At 37.9% G+C, this 22234-nt stretch overlaps 1 protein-coding gene across 7 annotated transcripts in view; it reads left to right on the top strand.

The window, feature by feature from the left end:
• The first annotated feature begins 231 nt into the window (after window positions 1–231).
• Window positions 232–22234, top strand: part of EXOC2 (exocyst complex component 2) — an 84033-nt gene continuing 62030 nt past the window's right edge. The window contains exons 1-6 of one of the 7 annotated variants that reach the window (XM_039347174.1): window positions 232–320; window positions 1531–1692; window positions 5851–6027; window positions 7186–7312; window positions 20603–20716; window positions 21915–22039. In XM_039347174.1, the coding sequence (XP_039203108.1) occupies window positions 1575–1692; window positions 5851–6027; window positions 7186–7312; window positions 20603–20716; window positions 21915–22039 (661 nt within the window). In that variant the 5' untranslated portion in view covers window positions 232–320; window positions 1531–1574. Of the gene's footprint in view, window positions 321–388; window positions 620–711; window positions 732–1530; window positions 1693–5850; window positions 6028–7185; window positions 7313–14733; window positions 14920–18250; window positions 19219–20602; window positions 20717–21914; window positions 22040–22234 lie in introns of those variants that run through there. The other 6 variants (XM_039347179.1, XM_039347186.1, XM_039347202.1 and 3 more) reach the window with 6 other exon arrangements.

The following is a 22234-nucleotide window of genomic DNA, read 5'->3' as shown; positions in this document are numbered from 1 at the left end:
AAAACACAACTCCCCTTTCCCTTCGCTCTACCGCCTTCTCTGTCCCTAGCTAGAGGAATGGGAACGTCCGCTCACCTTCCCGCCCACTTCTGCCGAGCCATTGGCTGGAAGTTGACTGAGTGACAGCTCAGCCTCAACCAGCCAGCACTTCCCCTTGAGTCTCGTCACGTGCGCTCTCGGATTTACGCGAAGGCTTCCCGTCTTTGGCTAGTCCTGTCACGTGTCCTTTCTGCTCCGCTCGGCGGATTGGACCAATCTGAATGCTCCGCCCTTCTCGGACGCTGTGGGGGGAGAGGTCAGACTACCTCTTGCGCTAACCGGTAGGTCAGTTTAAGTGGGATATGGCGGGGGGGGGGCGGGAGGGGCGGCGGGAAGGGGACAAGCTGGGTTTGTGTGGCGTTGCCATTGTCTTTTACTGGTGAGCGACCGCTGGGGCGTTGCTGTTGTGTGAGCCCAGCGAGAGTGGGCGTCGGCTGAGCCTTATTTTGCCTTAAACGACGCGGAGGGTGTGCCTTATTTTGCTTTACAGAAGATGCTTTTGTACGTAGTAAACGCTTAGCTGGCTCGGCGTCTCGAAAGTTTATCGCCAGCCCTTGGACCAGAGTCATCTTAGAAGCAGGTTTGGAATCGTCGTCATAAATCCTGCGTTAAATCTCAGGGAATCAAGTTAAACCTGTCAACAAGCACTCAAGCAGCATCCCTGCCCTCCACCCTTTGATTTTGATCTTGAGGTTGGAGATGTTTCGACATGAAATAATCTTCTCTGATAACAGTTGAAGGGACTTTAAATATATACCCGCTCTCTATCCACTTATTTTTTAATGGTGCCAGGCAGTTGTGCAGATAATCTCATGGTTTAGGGTCAGAAGATCATTTGGCCCTACTTTTGTGTTTAAATGAAGCTACCAGCAATCTTAATAGTCTATATAGGAGTGCTGGGGAATTTGTGATTTTTCAGATGTTGTTTGGACTATAACTCCAGTCATCCCCAAATAATAACTTGGTCTCATGGGAATTGGAGGCCAACATTTGGAGGTCACAGGTTATTTTAAAAGTACAGTATCCAGTTGGAAGTGAATAGACCATAGAATAAATTCATATAATGATGATGGCTAAAAAGTGTCACATTGATGTTGTAGGAATCAATGCATCCATATCATGTTAACTTTCATAAAAAAAAACAATTCACAGAGAACTGGTACCATCAACATATAATCTGGGGTAAAAATCTCATGGTTGGTCTTTTCTTAAAAATTGCATTTATGTTTATACTATCATCAAAATTGTATTGATCTTATAATACCTATGGATTTTCCAGTTTAGTGATTGAACTGAAATTTTACATGTACCATTGATATTTTAATTTCCTTTTATCATATAATCCACCAAAGGTTATTGGGTTGCACCAAGGTAGAAATGCAACAGATAAATACTAATTGCAATTTAACAAGCTATATCAATCGAGTGTTCCATGTTTATCATAAAGATGGTATATAAACAGTTTATATGTTGTATGTTTTTGCTAATTAGTTTGTGGAGTATTTGCATCTTTTGATCAAAGAAGAAAGACAAGTATGTCTCATACACGTAAACCTCCTCTTGTGACGGGCATTTCTCCTAAGGAAGGCATTGCATGGACTAAGGTCACAATTCGAGGAGAAAACCTGGGAACGGGACCAACAGATCTGATAGGTAAGTTTTTACTTTTGTGGTGATTCATTTTGTGTACTAGGAGGGCACAACTGGTCATCTTGTCTCTGGATTATTGCAGTGTGCTCATATGGAGCTGGCTTTGAAGACCACTAGGAAGTTATGACTGATCCAGAACACAGTAGTGTCAATAGTTATGGGCATGTCTTAATACCACAATTTATACTTCTTCATGAAGTACTGCAGTGGCTTCAAGGTGCAATATAAGGTGCTGGTAGTCATCTATAAATCCTTATATAACAACCGTGGATGAAGGCCTGGATATTTACAGAACCAGATTCTCTGACCATTTCTGTTCATTCTGTAAGATTGGATATTGTTGATGTAATCCGGATCCCATCAATAAAAAGATGTTATCTTGGGCCTTCTCTGTCACTTTACCTACCTTTGAAGCACCATTCCTTCCTTAGATCCATGTCCCTGACCTTAAGAAAGCATTAAAACCCAGTTCTTTCCATAGGTATTAGCCTAGTGTGATACATGAACAGGCTGAATATTACATAGGACTTTTTTCCTGGCATAGCAGCTTTTATTGTTGTGATATTATTTTTAAATTTCTGTAAACCATTCAGAGTTGTCAGGTAAGCGGGCAGCTTAAGGTTGAAATAATAAATAAGTAAAAATAGTAGAATTCATTCCACACTGCTTCATCAGGAGCACCAATTACCATTTCTAATAATTCTGTGTTATGAATTTGAAGAAGTGATTAGTTGATGGCAACTAAGCTAATCATAGTGGATGAATAAGCAACCACAGTCTTTGGTTTATGACAGTAATGATAGCAGAATTGCCCTTGCTTAGCAGTGTGCTTTTAAAAGTTTGATGTCATATGACTGCATGGCTTTGCAATGGTAGTTCTGGCAGTCTCAGTCATCAAGTGAGAAGCTCACATGACAGATGACTTTGACTTCTTGCAGGCTTCGTCATTGATTTTGCTAAGCCAACAGGGAAAGTTGCAAATCACAATCATCTGACCATGGGATACTATGATGGTTGGTCCGAAATCCAGGCTGTTTTCTAAATGCCCAAATTGCAGTCACATGACCATGGGTACACTGCAGTTGGCCAGAACTCTGAGGACAACTCGTAACAAGCATAAGTTGTAACAACTGATGCCACCATAAGTTCAGACAATTGCTGAACATGTGGTCATTAAAGTCCACCTGTAGTAACATCTGTCCCCTCTACAGTAGGTTAACCTCAATGCTAAGTTTTAAGCATCATTTAAAAACTTTGAATTTTTATATTTATCTTCTCAAGTTATTTACTTGGCCATGTTGTCTATATTTTGAGGATTTTTAAACCTTTTTTTCTTATATATTTAATGAGTATTGCTAATACACACACACACAGAGAGAGAGATATACATACATACATACACACACACACATTGTGTGTGTGTGTGTGTGTGTGTATGTGTGTATGCAATACCCTTTAAATATTCCGTGTTTCCCTGAAAGTAAGACCCAGGCAAAAAGTAAGCCCTAGCTTGATTTTGGGGGGTGGGCCTAACATAAGCCATACTCCAAAAATAAGCCCTAGTTTTGGGGCGAGGTGCACGCCTAAAAATCAAGCTAGGGTAGGGGCGGGGGGGTGAAGTTGCCCCACGCACCCTGCAACCGCTTACCGGTAGGACCACCGCAGCCAGGCCTCCCATGCCCCAACACTTGTCAAGTTTCATGGCTTGTCACGCCAGTGCTGCTGCTCGTGGCAGGAGGTTGCACAGCGCTTCGGGCCATTGCTGCTGCTTGCAGCAGGATGCCGCGTGGTGCTTTGTGCCGTTTGTGCTGCTCGCAGAAAGAAGCCACATGGCGCTTTGGGCTGTTTCTGGTGCTCGTGGCAGGACGCCGCGCAGCTCTTTGGGCCGTTTCTTGCTGCAAGCAGCAGAAATGGTCCGAAGCACCGTGTGGCTTCTTGCCATGAGCAGCAGAAATGGTGCAAAGCACCATGTGGCATCCTGCCGGGTGGAGCGGAAACAGCGCAATGCACCACATGGTGTCCAAGTGGCAGCAAGCAGAGCAGAAGAAGTCAGTCAGCAGCATGACAGGTGTCGGAGTGTGGGAGGCCTGACTGGTGGTCCTAAGGTAAGATATTCACCGAAATTAACACCTAGTGCCTCTTTTGGAGGCAATATATACATATAAGACCGGGTCTTAATTTCAGGGAAATACGGTATGAGTAAAGAAAGGTTTAAAAATCCTCAAAATATAGACAACAAAACTGAATAAATAGAGAACGTTGCTTTTGAATTTCAGGTATTCCAAAGAAAGAAAAGTCAAGTTTTTTTCTTCCTTGGGTAACAAAGGGATCTCAAAATCTGTTCCTTGTTTCATTTTTTACCTTCTTTGTCACTGAACAGCTGGAAAGGAAGATGGAAGTGGAAATCCATGCTAGATGCGACGTACTATCCAATGCAGAGACAGTTTAAGAAAACCATTTCTTTTTTTCCAAATTTCTCCAATCAAACGGAGCAAATTTAGTTAAATTTCCTTTTGCTGCCTGCTTTGCTTCCACAAACAGAATGGAGCCCAGCAGAGAAGCAAAGCAGTGGATTCATTTTAAAAGTGTTGCCCATGAATTGATTCTTCCTCACTGTTTCTCCAATCCTTTTCTTCCAACCACTGACACAAAGATGGAATCTGTTCTTTCAGATTTATTTACATATTGTATATCCAGCATCAGATATCTGATAGCGTCCTGGCCTGGAATCTGTTAATCCCAAAACAAAGTCTCCAGATTCTAATGAATAAGGTTAAGAAGGGAGTTAACAACATGAAAAACCCAGCAGATATTTTTTAACTGTGGAACCTTCTATAGACAGGCAAATTGGGGAGGGAAAGTTCTTCTTGGACGCTTTCTGTATGAAGGAGGGAGTAGTTTTTAGCTTTTTGGCGAAGGAGAAACGGTCCGATCTGTTGGTTGTTTTGGAATTAAACTTTGCACAGATCAACTACCAGCCATGATAGGTAGTCCTCCACTTACAACCATTCATTTAGTAACCGTTCAAAGTTACAACGATAGTGGAAAATGTGATTTAATACTGTTTTTCTCACAATCGTTGCAGCATCCCTATGGTTACGTGATCAGAATTTAGGTGCTTGGCAACTGGAATGTATTTATGACAGGTGCACTGTCTCGGGGTCATGTAGCCTGTTGTGTAACCATTTGTAAACTTCCCAGTTGGCTTCCGACAAACAGAGTCAATGGGGGAAGCCAGATTTGTTTAACAACTTCATGATTCACTTAATAATTGCAGTGATTCCCTTAACAATTATGGCAAAAGGGCATTCTTGACCTTTTTTAAGTGTTTCAAATCAAATCAAATCAACCTTTATTGTCCAAGTACAACAAGTGTACAATGAGATTGGCTAAGCCTTCCTTCGTGCACCCCCCCGACACAATTCACAGTGACAACAACACACAATCTTATTACACCACGTGAACATATTGCACAACGCACCAACCCCACAAGTCTATCATACATGGAGTCATTCCCATTTAGGAGTCTGACAGCCCATGGGTAGCCTGTTGGTGCGGCTGGCTGTGCTTCTACATCTCCTGCCCAATGGTAGAGTAAAGAAGTACTGACCAGGGTGTGAGTCGTCCCTGAAGATTTTCCTCACTCTTCTAAGGCAGCAGGCCCTAGCGATGTCATCTAGTGGTGTCAGAGAACAGCCCAAGATGTTTTGTGCTGTACTCGCCACCCTCTGTAATGTCTTTCTATCCGCGGCTGTCAAGCCAGCACACCACACCATAATGCAATGTGAGAGAACGCTTTCTATAGTGGAGCGGTAAAATAAGGTCATCAGTTGTTGCTCCGCTTTGTTCTTTCACAAGACCCTAAGGAAGTGGAGTCTCTGTTGGGCCTTTCTGGCCACCTGGGTTGTATTGATTTTATATTGTGTCTTTAATTTCATTTTCAGGTGGTGGGTAAAGCTGAGTATATCTAGTTTTTATATGTAGAACATCCCTTAAGATCCATTTAAACTATATGAAAACCGTATCTATAAGCACAGTTACGGTAATATGAGTCATATTTGTAAATAAAAGCATTTCAGACACATTGGAGATAATGACATTTTTAAAATTCTCATAAACAAATTTTACTTCTCTGATTTCTCTGAATCTTCATTAACCAAGGCTTGACCATCTGTGGACACAACTGCCTTCTCACTGCTGAATGGATGTCTGCCAGCAAAATTGTGTGTCGAGTTGGTCAAGCTAAGAATGACAAAGGAGATATCATCGTAACTACAAAGTCAGGAGGGAACGGGACTTCTACTGTTTCTTTTAAACTTCTGAAGCCTGAAAAAATAGGTGTGTATATGTGTATAATTTTTCTAACACATAATATGTTGTTTAAGTTTTTAAAAATGAACTATTGATAAGATCTGGATGTGTGGTTAATTGGGTAAACTTTGGGGGAATAAACCTTTGCAGATTTTTTGTTTGAAGTTCCCTTAGTGAATATATTGGAATTAAAGTCAAGATTGTGTAAAGTACTACTTTACCACATTGAAGCCTTCTCTGAGAAAAAGGCTTATATTCAATATAAAGTTTTTCTTAGTTATTGATCATGACTTAAGATATTTTATTTATTTATTACATTTAGAGACCGCCCGTCTTTCTTACACAGGGACTTTGGGCAGTGTACAGACAAAATGTTAAAAACATATAAAATGTTAAAAACTGAAGATACAAAGTTAAAATAGGGCAAGATATTTAAAGTTAATTAAAAGGCGGGGAGAGAGTTTTCAGGGCCCTGACCAGCCCCATGACTATATGTTCCTCTGAGAGCCTCAAGCAAGATGGCAGAGCCAGGCTTTTAGGTATTTCTGAGAGGCCAGGAGATTGGGAGCCTGCTCAAGCTAACATCAAATTCCCCAGATTTATGAACAATCAATTTTGGTAAATTTAGGTGTGAATTCCAAATAAAAATGCTGTGATGACACAACTTAATTTTACATTGGTTCCTATATCCTACTTGTTATCCTATCTTGCACTAGTTGTTTCAATTTGTGATATTAAACAGTGGAAAAAGGAGAAAACATGCACCTTTTTTACTTGTGAGTTAACTTTTTTCCTTTTACTGTACATTTGCGTTATAGTGGCAAAACCCTCAACAATTAAATATCTGTGCTTAGTCATCCAGGTCATGGTAGTCCCCAAAGTGCTTTTCCAAAAGACAACTGGACTTGACAAAAATCCAGTTGCCTTTTGAAAAAGCACTTTGGGGACAAAAATAAAATATTTATTTATTTATTTATGTGAAAGAACTATTTTTTAAATGGAATCCATTAACAACTGTTTATAAGTTAGCATCCATGTTAGTTTTATCCTGCTTTTCTCAAGCCATTATACATAGACATATGTTTTAGACTCAAGTTGTTTTTTTTTAATGCATTTCGGCAATTCAGAACCTCATGAGACTAGGCGGAGTTTATTGTTATAACAACGTGTGCTTGTTTTATCTAGGTATCCTAGATCAGTCTGCTGTCTGGGTGGATGAAATCAACTACTATGACATGCGCACTGACAGAAACAGAGGGATGCCCCCTTTGTCTTTACGGCCTGCTAATCCTCTTGGTATTGAGATAAGCAAGTGAGTACTGAACACATGCACATTCCTAGCAGTTTTACCTGCACGAATTACCATACATTTTAGAATCTGTGATGTGAGGAAAAATAATATAGATAGGAAATTTGATTTAGTCATGAAAAACATTTCTTCAATTTCCCGTTTGGTAAAAGATGAAGATGGCAAACTATTTGGAAATGTATATTCAAGTAAATTGGTTTGACATCTAGTTGCAAGTCTTAATTCAGTGGAGAATGAATGATCTTAGGCTGTAATTTATTGGTAGTATGTCCCAGACCATACATCAGATTTTGGTTTTGTATGCTGGTTTATAAAGGGTAGATTATCTTAACTTTTTTGGCTTTTCCAAGTTTGGAGGTGATTAAAATATATGGTCTCAGACACCATGATACCAGCACTGATTCGGAGTATATTGAGTTAGAATTGAAGAAGGGCATTACATTTTCAAAGGTTAATTCCAGGTCACTTTATTGGTCTAAGATTATAACATCTGAATTAGGCTTCAGTAGCAGTATCAGGTTTGTTTTTCATAATGGACCCAAAATAAGGCTAATAAGATACTAAAACACCATAAAAATTGGAGTATGGGTAGGAGTTTTGCCTTAGTATAACAGTTCTGTAAATCCCAACTTTGCCTAGTAGCTAATACTGCGATTTTTGCCTTGTATTTTTAATAGAATATATTGTATAGCAGAATATATTAGATAATTTATATTTTAGCTTTATATTTCAGTCAGTATGCATTTCTAGCAATGAAACACATTTCTAGTCATTATTATTTTAGTTTCATTGAAATCTTAATGGATTTCCTAACAATAAATGCTATTGCTCTTAGTAGTGGTCATGTTAAATTCCTACAATCATTACGACGAAGTTTCGGTAGTGACATTTTGATAAATTAGTACTGATTTGTTCTTTTGTTAAGACCTGCTTTCATAGTATAGATGGGAATAATAACACCCCCCCCCCCCGAGGCTTGTGAGCTAGCCAAAGTATAACAAGTCTTGCAAATATGTTGCAATTACAAAGTAACACACAGAACAATACACTATTAAAATGTTTTTAAAAGAGCACTAAATTATGACATAAACACTGCATATTTGTTGGCACTATTGTTCCTTATAAAATACAATAAAATCCTATTTCCAGTAATGTTATTGACTTAGTATTTTTACTGTCTGTTAGAATAAATGTTAAACATATATGTAAATTCCAACTATAGCAACTTTCACTATTTTCAGTATGTGGCTGACCAGTGTTTATAAGTTCCTTTAAGTATGATTGAGGCTTTAGAACTGCCTTACCATTAAAACGGATTATTGTTAAACTTTTGATACTTTAGCACTTTTCTAGTAATTTCTGGATTATAGATTATTCAGGTTTAAACTAAAAAAAAAAATCTATCTTTTGTTGCAAGCACTATAGCACTGCAACCCAAACACCCTTGGCTATTTTACAGTTTAAATGTATTCTGGAAAATAACTTTATATCTAACATAGATAAAGAACATAATTAATTTTAAATGAAGACAGTATGTTCTCTTACCATTATGTTTGGTAGCATAATAATGGGATTGCTGCCTTGTCTATGATGTTGACATTTATAAGAAATGAAATGATCTGAATCCACAGTAAAAATTGGTCTGTTTTAATATAAAGGTAGAAGGTATAACCTCATTGGCTTTTTTAATTTTTGTTCATATTCTGGAATATGCCAATTTTTCTGTATTCTGAATGTTTTTTCCCAAAGGATTACGATCCTCACTAAACTGTTTTGGTGTGGGAGCTCTTCACTTTAGCCCTTCAGGAGCAAAATTTATTTTATGGCCTTGAGAAACCAAAAATGTGATGATCTTATTTTTATGAGGATATTTCATTCTTGATTGGTTTATGTAGTGAAGATATTTGAAACAAAAGTTAACTATGTTCATTGTGGGTGACTTCTCTCCGGTTCCAAGTATCTTATTATAAAGTTGAATATTTTATAGCCGAAAATATATTCAGTGGTCATTTATTTGGTGGAAACTCTTTAATACATGTGAGAGGGCAGACAAAATAAACAGTTTCTTTTGAATGGTCAATTGCGAGATTTTTTTTTTTTTTTTTTTTTTTGTATATTTAAAGCACTGAATGAGATCTGAATATATGGAGTGGACCTTTACAGTCATTTGAATGTTGCTTGTCAGGCTCTGCTGCTTGTCAGGAATTCTTACTCTGACCTACTGAAATAAAAAGATTGTGGATGTAGCTGAGATTTATAATCAGACCCAGGTGATACGTTTGTTGCTTTGTATAACTTCACATTGCAAGAGAAAGGATCAAATGTTTGGCCCCTTATATAAACTTCTTTTCCTTATTTTGCTACAGATACATATAGCTACATTCATTAATATTTGGGGAAGAGGATTCTGATCTTTAGTTTAATGTGTTTATGAAAATTGGTGCATATTCTACAAAAATTCAGATGTGAGTGTAATATATGAATGCATGTATATGAAAGCTTAACTCATCCAAAGGGAATACATAAATATTTTTTTGTAAAAGCATATGAAAAATATATATTAAAAGACAGAATATAAGGCAGGCATTAGCTTCATCTAATTTTCACAATGGAAAATTAGACAGGACACTCTATAACAAATTAAAACAGAAAAAAACCTTGAAAGATATGTAAAATACGTTTGCACAGTACTTACAGAAAAATAATATCTTGTAGGGAAAAGTAAACTTTCTGAATAATTAAGTACATTTAGAGCTGTTTTTTTACTTATTTATTAAATACATATGCTGCCTGACTCCCAGCAATTCTGGACAGTTTATAAATTATTAAAAACATTAAAAAGAACATAACATAAAACAAAAAAGAACAAAGGTTGCAGAGAGAACAAATCCAGATAGAAATAAAAAGAAGAAAAGGGGGCTTCAATCATGCATACAAAAGGCTGGAGTGAACATCAAAATATCAGTAGAGTGTGGGTTATCTTAGCAGGAATTTCATTTGAGACAGCAGTGGCTACAGATAAGGGAAATGGAGAATACCCAAAAGTAAGTTTTCATTCTAAGATAAATAAAGAATAATTGAAGGAAAGTTTGTCTGTTCCTCAGCAGCCTCCCACAAAGTTTCTTCCTAAGAAACAAATTGACTTGGATTTTATGTTTGGTAAGGTAGGAACCAGTCTAAAAAAATATCTGATCATGGGAAAAAAACAGTGGTGGGATTCAGCCAGTTTGCACCAGTTCGGCAGAACCGGTAGTTAATTTTTTGTTGCCCAGGTCCAGAATGGACTTCCGGAAGTGGCATCCCCATAGAGAACCGGTTGTTCACATATTTTAATCCCACCACTAGAAAAAAAACTAATGTGCTTTAGCAATATCTGCAAAGTTCTTTGCTACAGTAATAGAGCTACTACATAGCCTCAGAGGCACAAAGGAAAAGACTGTTGCTGCAAGCAAAAGCATCTTCAAAAAGGCCTCTCCTGCTAATCTGCAATCTCAGTTTCGTCCCTACCAACAATGCCTCTACCTTGTCTGGATCTAACTCCAAATGTTGTTACCAGTCCATTATCAAAATTAGATAGTGTTCAAGAATACTGACTGCTTTCAAGCAGAAGAGAGGTAGAACAATAAAGCTAGATCTCATCAGTATATAAATGTTATCCCATTTCAAAGTGCCAAACGATCCCCCTTCCCCCCGGCAAATTTGTGTCTGTATAAAAGTAATCAAAATATTTTGGAACACCACAGGTCAATGATCAAATAGTCAAACAGTAATTTCCCAACACCACTTTCTGAGCATATTTGACAGGAAAAAATAGGGCCAGTCACAACAATATTGCCAAGACTAGGCTTGCAGGACAGCCTACAATACTATGGTTTGTGGTTAGAGTAGCCCCCGGTGAGATAGGTGGCAAATAAATTTAACAAATAAATAAATATGAAAGGTCATTGATGAGAGATCCAAAGGAGTTAGCAGGGCCATACCTCTCTTACCTAGTTTCCTATGTCGATCATTTAGCAAGCCATCAAGACAATCCTATCCTCAACAGAACCACAACTGGAATGGTTCCATCAAAAACATTTCACTCTAATGCGCCACGAGCTATAACGTTACAATGTTCTCATCACCTTGTTGAAGAATGGAATATTTGAGATTGCTCTCTGGTTAGAAAAAATGTCTGGGTGAAGGGAAGATTCTGTCAGTAAAGATTTTAAAATGCAAAGGCACATCTCACTTTCAAGCAATGGTCGATCACTTCTCTTAATTATCAAGAATGCCAAGAAATCAAGCTCTGTCGAGTAACCAAAGACCAAGAGTTTTTAAACATATATTTTAAATCTAAAGCTGAGCAGTAACCACATGAACCTAACAAGTGACTGCTGAAGTTACCTAAGCTCTGGAACTCCAAAGAAAGCAAAACTGATAAATGTTATCTGCAAAAAAAAACCCCATCAAAACCCAGTGAAGGTTTCTCACATTGCCCCAATTGTTCTGGTTCTCTTCCTACAATTTATTAATGGAGATGACGTACAGAATAGATGAGCATAATTGACCTGACTTATGCAGATAAAATGGAGTAACCCCTCTTTGCTGCATCAACTGTCATAGAGAAGGATTTTGCATGAGTCCGAAAGAGGGGTCCTATTCCATTGTCGTGAAAGCTGTTTTATTGGTCTCAGTTCCTTGGCAAACCAAGGAGGCAACTGAGTTGTGCCAGAGGGAAGAGGTACCTAGGAAATGTGCTTTGTCTGCATTCCATAGGTCAGCCATGGGTTTCAATCGTTTCCTGACATATGAGGTGGGTAATTCCCCAAGTACTTTCAGCAACTCTATCAGTACCTTGACCGGATCATTTTAGCTAGTTTTCAAGTCCTGGAAATACTATAGCAACTGCTAATCTAAAAAATTACCGGGAAGTGATTTGTTCGACACAACGTGAATTGCGGGAAAAACTCCTTTTAAGACCACCAGCATCTCAACAGAAAGCGAAATCCAGCATTTGCCTTGCTGCGTGCATAGGGGCACCTACCAGTTGGAACATGCCAATAGCTCTCACGGCTGCCATAAATGGCTTTAGCTAACCGGACAGCCTCAGCATGGATGTCGAACTCTCTGAAGATAAGACTCTTTCACCCAGAATTAAATCCTCAGTAAAATATATTTATCTAGGAATGTATTTAGCTTTAAAAAGCAGGACTTTTAATGTGGAGGATTCATCACTGCAGTCTAAAAGAAAGGCGAGGTACCAGCCTACCCTCCTTTTCTGTCACACTGAGATTGTATCTCCTCACTCTGTGTCCTCATGTCAAAGGCTATTGTAATGTTCATTTCCCTCTCTCTCTCTCTCTCTCTCTCTCTCTCTCTCTCTCTCTCTCTCTCCCTCTCTCTCCCTCCCTCCAAATAACTCAACGGTAATGAACAGATACAACATACCTTCCTCCTCCTATTTTCCTCACAACAACAATGAGGTGAGCTGGGCTGAGAGAGACTGGCCCAAAATCACCCAGCTGACGTACATGCCTAAAAACAGTATTACAACTTATGGTCTCCCACTTCCCAACCCGATACCTTAATTAAGAGACCTAACTGGATCTCTCACAATTTCCCTAACACATTCCATAAAGCCAGCAACAATTAATTTCTTAAAAAAAAAAAAAACCGTGGTAAGGAACAATCATAAATATGCTTCATCTGGCTAGAAATAGCTAGTGGATTCTTTGGGATTATGTTACTTTCATAGCAATAACTATGAGAGAAATATAATTACAGTGGAAGTTTGTATTTTATAGCTAGCTTAGTTTTTTTCAAGGTCTAATTTACTGATTGTGCACTGCCACCTAATGGAATAGTAGAATCCTTTTTTGTAATGGCCTAGTTGACTATTTGGTAGAGATAAAACCTTTTTTTTTTTTACTTTAGCATGCGCACATACATGCTATTCTTGCAAGTTCAGCTGAGTTGGTCCAAATTTCAGTTGATTGTTACAGTTTTAGAAATCAAAATACAGTAACAAGAATATATTTGCTTATATAAGACCAAATATTACTATTGTTTAATAATATTGATTTCAATAGGAGAACGTTCCAATGACATGAATAAATAGCACGGGGATTTTGCCGGTTTATAGCCAGTGCAAATGTTTGCTAACTATTTAAGACAACCAGTCACTTTTCTGTAATTTCCTCCTGACTAGTTTACTTGGATGCTTTGAAATGATGTACCATATCAGTGTTTTACTTAGGCTTGGTCCAGATTTGCTATTAGTTGCTCTCTAGGCTGTTTCCAGAGAACATCCCTGTCTTCTGTCCTACCACTAGAGAAAGTCCCTGTTAACACCTATGGGTTTGTCCTGTTTAGTCTGCCCTAGCATCCTTTCTGTTGGTCTCCTGCATGCTTGACTAACAGAATACAGCTGGTATAACTTTTGCTCCATGGAGTCTGGCTGATACCAGACAGGGGGAATGTGTATGGTAACTTGGTTTGTTTATGGTGGTTGCCATTCAGACTTTATTTACTTAAAATGGCTCTTCTTGACCTATAAAATCCTCTAGAATCTAGTTCATGTTAGTTTTTGCTGACAGTATCCAGTAGAGCTGCTTAGCTTGAGTTTTAAAAAGATTTTACACAATCATGTACGCAAAAGTCACCACCTCTACTTGATTAATAATTACTTAAAAGCTATATTTATGAATTTTACATTTACACTTCATTTTAAATGAAAGGAAGTGAAGCTATCAAACGCTGTAAGTAATTTCCAATGGAAGCTGATGCCACTTTCCAATCTCTTTAAAAATGCTTGCTTATGTTGAATATTTTCTTACAAAATGTCAAAAAAATGTTAACATATTATTCGTCCAGGGTCTAGTTTAGACTGCTTTGGTGGGGTTGTACTGTAGATGGATTCACCTTCTGGATCTGATATGGAATTGGTTTATCTAATGCTATCCAACATAGGCTTAACTTGGGTTAAGCCTGAACTTGTTCATTTTTTAAAGGCACAGGGCTAGAAACCGTGACACCAGAGTTCTTGTCCCACTTTCGGCACAAAATCAGCTGGGTGACTTTTGCCAGTCATTCTGTCTCGGCCCTAGAAAGCAGGTAATGGAAAATCACTCCAAAATCTTGCCAAGAAAACACCAAGCACTTGTCCAGACAGTTTCCAGGAATTAGTACTGAAAATATATTGTGAAGAAAACGAAATAGAATATACACATCTGAACTAAGCCTTTAAAAATGGGGGCAGTTCTTAAGGTTTACAAAAATTATGTGATTTAACACTGTAAGGAGTAACCAGATCATTTAAATTACCTAAACTAGGAAGCAGATAGCCACTGTAATTAATGAGTGATACATTCTAATCCTCAACTTTCATTGTTCTGATTTATATTTCATATTTTTTTCAAACGTGGCCCTTTATTATGAATTAGACAACATGTGCCCCATTGGGTCATTTCAGAAATGTTTCCTCACCTAAGCAGAGAAACAGAATAACCAAAGGTGGACAAAAAAGCAATGGGAGCAGGAGAGACTTCTGACTTTCGGCTGACTTCCCCATGGAGTTTCCTTGTGAGAATCTGGCAGGAAACAAAAAAACTTTCTTTCCCTTCTCACAGGTAAGTAGCTGCTGCTGGGTGGGGGAAGGAAAGAGAGATGGCTGGGAAACTATAATGGAATGTTGAAAATGAAGCAAGCCATCAATTCCCCAAATTTCATTCTCTTGGGAATCATGGGTCATGAATTTTGGATGCATTCTGTAAATAAGCCCATTTGAGGTACCTTGGTTCAAAAATTGTTGCCTTATGATAGACCATTTTACCCAGTTAAACATCATGACAACAAAACTTATGGTATATATAGATAAAAGTAGTAGTAATCACATCATGGAGGCTGGATGTGTCTAGGACAAGTAGGACCAAACTACTCTATTCAAGAAACATATTACAGCATGTAATTTGCTAAAACTAGTAAACATAGTTATTACTTGAATATACAGGGGGAGTGAAGGATCTAGGACTGGGCGATGCAGTGGCGCAGTGGTTTAATGATGCTGGAACTGGTGGCCAGAACTGGTCTGCATTCTGGCAGTTTGAGCCCGGCTCTGCAAGATGGAATCAGCTCCTGTTGCTTGTTCCCTGGCTCCTGCACATCCAGGATATTGCGAGTAGATATATGGGTACCGCTTTGGTGGGAAAAATCTAGGTATATTCATGTGTACAAGAGAGCAGAAGTTAGCAAGTCGAACCCTGCAGAGGAGCCTGGAAGAAAGAGCAATCCGAGCACCACTAATTAGCTTGTGTAAAACTCCCCTCCCCCCCGCGGTGCACCAAGGATAGGTGCGCAACCGCCAAACAGAATGAACTAGCGATCTAGGTTGCCAGGACTGCATTGTATCTAGCATTTGTAGATTTCCCTGACATTGCACACCATACACTAAATAAAAATAAGGATCTAGGACCATCCACAAACCTGACTCCTTCCACAGTAGATCTTATTCTGGCAAAATATACATCTTGATTATGATCAGCAATTATGTAACACTTTATGAGTCCCATTGTTTGAATTTGCTAGGTAATGTGATTATGCAAGGTGTGATCATACATAAAACTTTCTTTCTTAACAATTTAATGTTCATTAAGTGAAGAATGGCATATATGGCATAACCATTAAAACAAATTGCTTATACCGGTATATCCCAATATTATCTGAAATACAATATTTTCATTTTCATTATTATTATTATTGTATTTCAGAATGCTTTCTGTGGATGACTTGTATAATGACAGTTGCAAGTTAAATTTAGCTAGTTAATTTGTGAAAATCATTACTTGGTGGCAGCAAAACCACTCAGTAGTTGTTTATGGAAGTGGCGGGTGAGTGTGTGTGCGTGCATCCCCACTTGCCTGAGCAGCGACCGAGCACGTGTGCACACATTCCATTTGCATGTGTGATACACATGCTTGTCTGCCATTTGCATGGAACCATCCCCTCTCCCCTCCCCCCGCTGGTCCGCAAAGTCGGAAAGTTTGGGGAGCTCTGGCCCATAGGATGCGGTGTTCATCTCTGTTTCACTGAGCCAGCACTGTCCAAAGACATTTCTGCAGTCATATGGCCAGCATGATATAACCATGAACTATGAAGAAGCAAAATTAAGCAAACTATTACAAAAATAATTCTGCTGTAGTGTTTTTTTCACTAAAGTCATTTCAGACAATCTGATATAAAATGTTGAAAAATCATGTGACAATAAATCTAGTGATTTGTATGAATATGTATGAATATTTGAGCAAGTTCTTTACGAAATATTTTATATGGCAATTTACCAAAATTGTAAATATATTGTCAGTGGAGTCAGCAACACACACACACACACACACAATTTAGGCTTACATTTTTCTTGCCATTTTTATTTTGCTTTCGTGATAAATTGCACACAGAATGGTATTTATCAACATAGTTTCCTTGTCACCCAGTATTTCATTTCTTCTTACCACTGAAGTAAGATTATAGCCTAGTCTTGCTGTTCTCCTGGTATAGTGCTTGAGTCAATAAGCAGGTATGTGGAAATTGATCTGGCAATGAGATTTGATGAAAACATAAGACACTGCTGAGTAGAGTTTATCATCTCATATTGCCATCCAATCTATATGGAGGCTGAATTTTTGATTACCAAGTTAGTTACTAGATTGTACTTCTAATTATACTGTGGAACTTCTTTTTATAGTCTCAGTTGGTTCTCTCCAAGATGATACTTTTTTGATTAATTTCTAAATACACAGATATAAGATTAAGGTATAAAACTCTTTATCTTTGAAGTCTCTGAGGTTTCATTTTTAAAAATGTATCTCCTTGGAACAGTATACAAGCTCTCAATACTGGGTTAAGTAATTTTCCTTACTTACTCTTTCCTGCTTAAATACAATTAAAGATTTTTAAAATATAATTTTAAGATACTTCCATCTTTCTTGTTGTTTAACTTAGGTTATCTGTAATTGAGATTGAACCATGAAGTTAAATTTATTTCACATTCTAAGCTCACACTGAAGTTTCAGTACTCTTTGGCACAGATTCAATCTTTTTAGCAGTATCGTTGCATATCTAAAAGGTTTACTTTTAATGCCTTTGAGAAGGATTTGATTTCATGTTTTGTATTTTTATCCCCCCTTTTTAAAAACTTTTAAACCAAACATAATTGCTTTTAAAGTCTTTTTGAATAATTTTGTAACTGTTGGAGACGGTATGTAGAATTCTTAGCATATATATCTTGTTTATGAAAAATAGAATAACATTTGCTATTTCCTAAACAGTTATTTCTCACATGCATTATTCACTTCACTGCTCCATAATAGTTTTATCAGTAATGTTCTTCATTATTTGTGCTGAGCGAAATGATGGCATAGAGATGAATATTTTTCATCCTCATAGTGTGTGTTGCATACTTCTCTATCAGCAGAAGCATTGATCTTGTTCCAGTACCTAGAAGGATGTAAATATTATCTGTTCCCTGGAGAACCACATGAGAGAGGTGCATCCTAAATATTAAGCAAGCATGTGTAGAATTGTCACTTAATGAAGGATTACTTTTGTTATGTTATTCTACTTGCATCTCTTCTTGCTGGAAACTGTGTGTTAAGTACAATGTGCCATATAGTCATTCCACTGAGATCAATTTTTTTCCCATTAAAATGAACCACCATGTCCTTGATAAGAGGAAAGGAGTTGGCTGTGCATCTTCCATCCTTTTTCCTCCACAGGCTTATTTCTTAGAGTACAGGTACTCCTCGATTAATGATCAGAAATGAGCCCAAAATTTCTGCTGCAAAGCGAATTGTTAGGTGAGTTTTGCCCCGTTTTACGACCTTTCTTGCCACAGTTGTTAAGTAAGTCACTGCAGTTGTTAAGTTAGTAAGACGGTTGTTAAGTGGATCTGTCTTCTCCATTGACTTTGCTTGTCAGAAGGTTGCAAAAGGTGATCTCATGACCCCGGGACACTGCAAGCGTCATAAATATGAGTCAGTTGCCAAGCGTCTGCATTTCGATCATGTGATCATGGGGATGCGGCAACGGTGATAAGACTGAGAAATGGTTGTGTCACTTTTTTTCGGTGCCATTGTAACTTTGAATGGTCACCAAACTGCTCTAAATCGAGGACTACCTCAAGTATTACTCCCACCTATATAATGTTTCTTCTTATCCTTCTTGTAAAGAGTTTCTGAGCTATATTCATCTGCACTTAGGATATTAACCTCAGTATTATCTGGTGTGTCGCTTACACGTTTGGTTCACCTGATGTGTAAAACAGTAACAAAGTTACATGTACTGTAATTTTATGTGGGAATGACCTTTTGAGACAGAAGGAAGAGCTTCAGATTGGATAATCATTATCTAAAAGACATTTCAGGGGAGAAGTGGATGAAAAACATTTCAGAAGGGACCCTCCTTAGTTTTCTGAAGAGTAAAAGGACAGGAGGGGAGAAATACCTTTGCTTAAAGATTCTGTTAATCTAACAACTCAATAAATATAGAGTTAGTACACATTGTTGTGCTTCTTGCCTGGACTACCTCAAAGAATAACATTTGCTAGGATGCTTCCCTTGTCTCCCGTTAGTATGGATTCTGGATCTAGTGTTTCACAGTTTTAATTCAGTAAGATGTTACCTTGACCAATTTTCTCCCTAAAACCTCTGTGCTTTATTCCCAGTTTGAAGGGATATACGGTGGATCAGAAATGCATATATTGCATCTTAGATTTATATTCCAAAAGAATGACAAGCAAACGTAATTGACTTCATTATCAATGGCGATATTTAAAAGTCGGTGGGAAATAAAGTTCTTCTGAAGCAAGTTCTCCCTTCTGTTTTTTTCCATTGCTATAATGGAGTAGAATGTAAGAGAGAAATTAAATTCATATTTCAGTAAGCTCTTTTTTTTACCCAAATATATCATGTATAATAGTGCAGTCTTTCTAATGATATATATCACTGTCATTATTAGGAAGGAACTGTTGCATGAATAGATTGTTGATGAATTTTCTAAAGCAATCTAGAGTTAAAAATAGATTTATAAGTAAAGAAAGGGCTCTATAATATAGATGAACAATTTCTTTGACAAGGAGCTGTGAAGCTTTCTGAATGACATTCAGTTTGGTTTGTAGTAGTGCTTTATATGTGGAACTGCCTTGCAATACACTGAAAATTTTCCTTTGGTCCAAAATACATCTGATAAATTCTTAAGTGATATTCATTAGACAGAATATATATTGCCACTTCTTAACCATTACACTATATCTGAACATCTGCCTTCTGCATAAACATACAAAATCATTTCTCTGCAATCACAAAAACTCCATTTTGGTTGTGGCACCTCTTCCTACCAGGTCAGAAACTTTTTTTTTTATTTTAGCACTCTAAAATAGATAAAAAAAATAATTCATTACTATATTAATTTATGACACAAATAGCCAATCCATGGGCCCCAGATAGAGCCAGCCCGTCTTTTCATAGCCCTCAAACTTCTCCAACTGGGACTTTTTTTTTTTTTTGCTTGTCTAAGAGTCAAATGGGTGCCTTAAGTTTACAGAGAAGTATACCATGCGAACCTATGGCACGTGTGCCAGAAGTAGCACTCGGATCCCTCTCTGTGGGCATGTGCACTGTTGCCACAGCCCCACCTCTCCCATGGCCCCCTCCTCACCAGCAGCCCCCCGGAGGAGAGTCACTCCCAGGTGCGGCCCAAGCGGAGTAGCACAGCCAAGGACATAGCAATTGGGCAGCAGGGATAAGACTCTGCCCTCGCGCCCCATCATGTGCAGATTATGCTGCAGGGTGTGGGCAGAGGGCGTGGCCACCATGGTGCTGCTGGGCCACCTGGGCAATTTGCGGCGGGCCATGGAGGCGGTGGGTGGCCCTGCGGGTGGGCGGGGTGGGGGCAGGTGAGTGGGGCGGGTAGGGCGGGGCAGGGGGCAGACCGGGGGCAGAGGTGGGGGTGAGAGGGAGGCAGGGAGGTTTTTGGGCACTTGGTCTCTAAAAGGTTCGCCATCACTGCCATACATTATGCCCCTTTAAAATCCAGTTCCCCCAAAATCAGTTCAGATGTTTCAATCCTATGTAAGGTATAGTTAAATCCAGTGATATTTGTGTATATTGATCTATGTATGAGAGAATGCAGCTTTGATGTTTTGCAATTTTAATCTTAAGGACAACTAGGTTTTTTCGGGGGGGGGAGGTGAGTGCCTCTCTTTATATAATGACTCATCTTCAGGCCCATCATTTAGTCTTTGTTTCTTATTAATTTATTTAGAGGAAAGATTCCACAGAAAGAATTAGAGACACTGTTTCCTGGAAAGAGTGCTGATTTTACAAGTGAAAACTTTTCTGCTGCTTGGTATTTAATAGAGAATCATTCAACAGCAAGGTTAGTGTGAATGTTGTTATTTTTTCATGTTTAAGGAGTATCAGCAATACATTTTGGCAAAGAATTGTAGATGATGTGGCTGCAGGCCAGTCCCACTGAAATGGATGAGACTTATGATCTGGATGAACTTGGTTTATCCAAGTGGAATTATTTTAAGTGGAAACTACATTCCTCTAACTTAATCTGGGTTCATGTCTCTGTTCATAAGTGTTTTTCAGTGTGGATTTATTATAAAACACAAAGAATGCAGGATTTTAGAAATAGACATTTTTACAATAGGCAATGCCTGGATTTTAGTATATTTTTAATAGCCATTCAATGTTTTAGTACATATTTAGGTGAAAAATTTTGTTTCTTATTTCACAATCCCATTGTAACGTACATTATTCATAAACTTTCCATATTTGAAACAAAAAGCTTTTTTTTCTCTCCTGGAATTCAGTCATCTAGACAGTAGCCATAATTCATAGTTGGGAGTTCATTGTTATATATTTACTCATTTAAATTGAATATCCTTTCTCTTGGCATGTTTGCTGAACTAAATACATTTGTCATTATGACAAGAATAAACAAAAGTACAAGGATAGAAAAGCAAAAAATTAAAAAGCAAAGATCCAGTTATTGTTTTAAACTAGTAACAGCAACAAGGAGATGACAGATTTGTATGAATGACATTTCAATCTGCTATATCGTGCAGCTGTAGGGGATTTTGTTAATTTGCTTATTTGTCATCTTTTTTCCTATGTTAGGGAAAGAGATTCTCTATTTCTCTCTCTTTCTCTCTTACACATACCTCACACACAATCTCACTCACTCTTTCAGACAAAAACACGCATATTAATGACCAATATAATAACTCTTGTTTCATGTTCATATAGCAGATAATATACCAAACTTTTCTTGGCCTGAAGACCAACAATATTCTGCTTTTTCTATCTTTGCTTAATTATTTCAGTGTACACCTTATCTTCCTGAAAGTGGAGTTGCATAACTATATTCTCATGAATTATTTTCAATTTGTATAAAAAGTACATACTGGGATTAACTTGTTTCTACTGGATTGGTGGTTTATAGTAAGTCGTCCTCGTTTTCTCTAAATAGAAAATGATTGGGCTTGATATTTGATTAAGATAAACATGGCATATCATTTCATATTTATTGTCTGAATACCATCTGTCTTTTTCTCTTTTGGTTTTAGTTTTGATCAGCTTAAAATGGCAGTAATAAATCTGAGGAAACAAGCCAACAAGAAAAACGAGGGAAATCTTCAATACGTCAAAGGAGGTCTCAGCACTTTTTTTGAAGCACAGGATGCCTTGTCAGGTAAGTGTCAGAACTTCAAAAAGAATCTAGGAATTCTAATGGAGGGAAGGAATCTTAAGGGATTAAGTGACCTAAGCCACTAACAACAGTGAAAATGTCTGATAAACAGTACATCAATTGAGAAAAAAAAAAATCTGTGATGTGTTTCATAAAGTACCTGTGATTTACCATTAGTAAGGATGCGGCTAATTGTAT

Source organism: Crotalus tigris, unplaced genomic scaffold (genome assembly GCF_016545835.1).
Source record: "Crotalus tigris isolate CLP2741 ecotype Arizona unplaced genomic scaffold, ASM1654583v1 scf7180000017555.296843, whole genome shotgun sequence".
NCBI lineage: Eukaryota > Metazoa > Chordata > Lepidosauria > Squamata > Viperidae > Crotalus > Crotalus tigris.
This window is presented reverse-complemented; position numbering and strand designations above follow the sequence as displayed.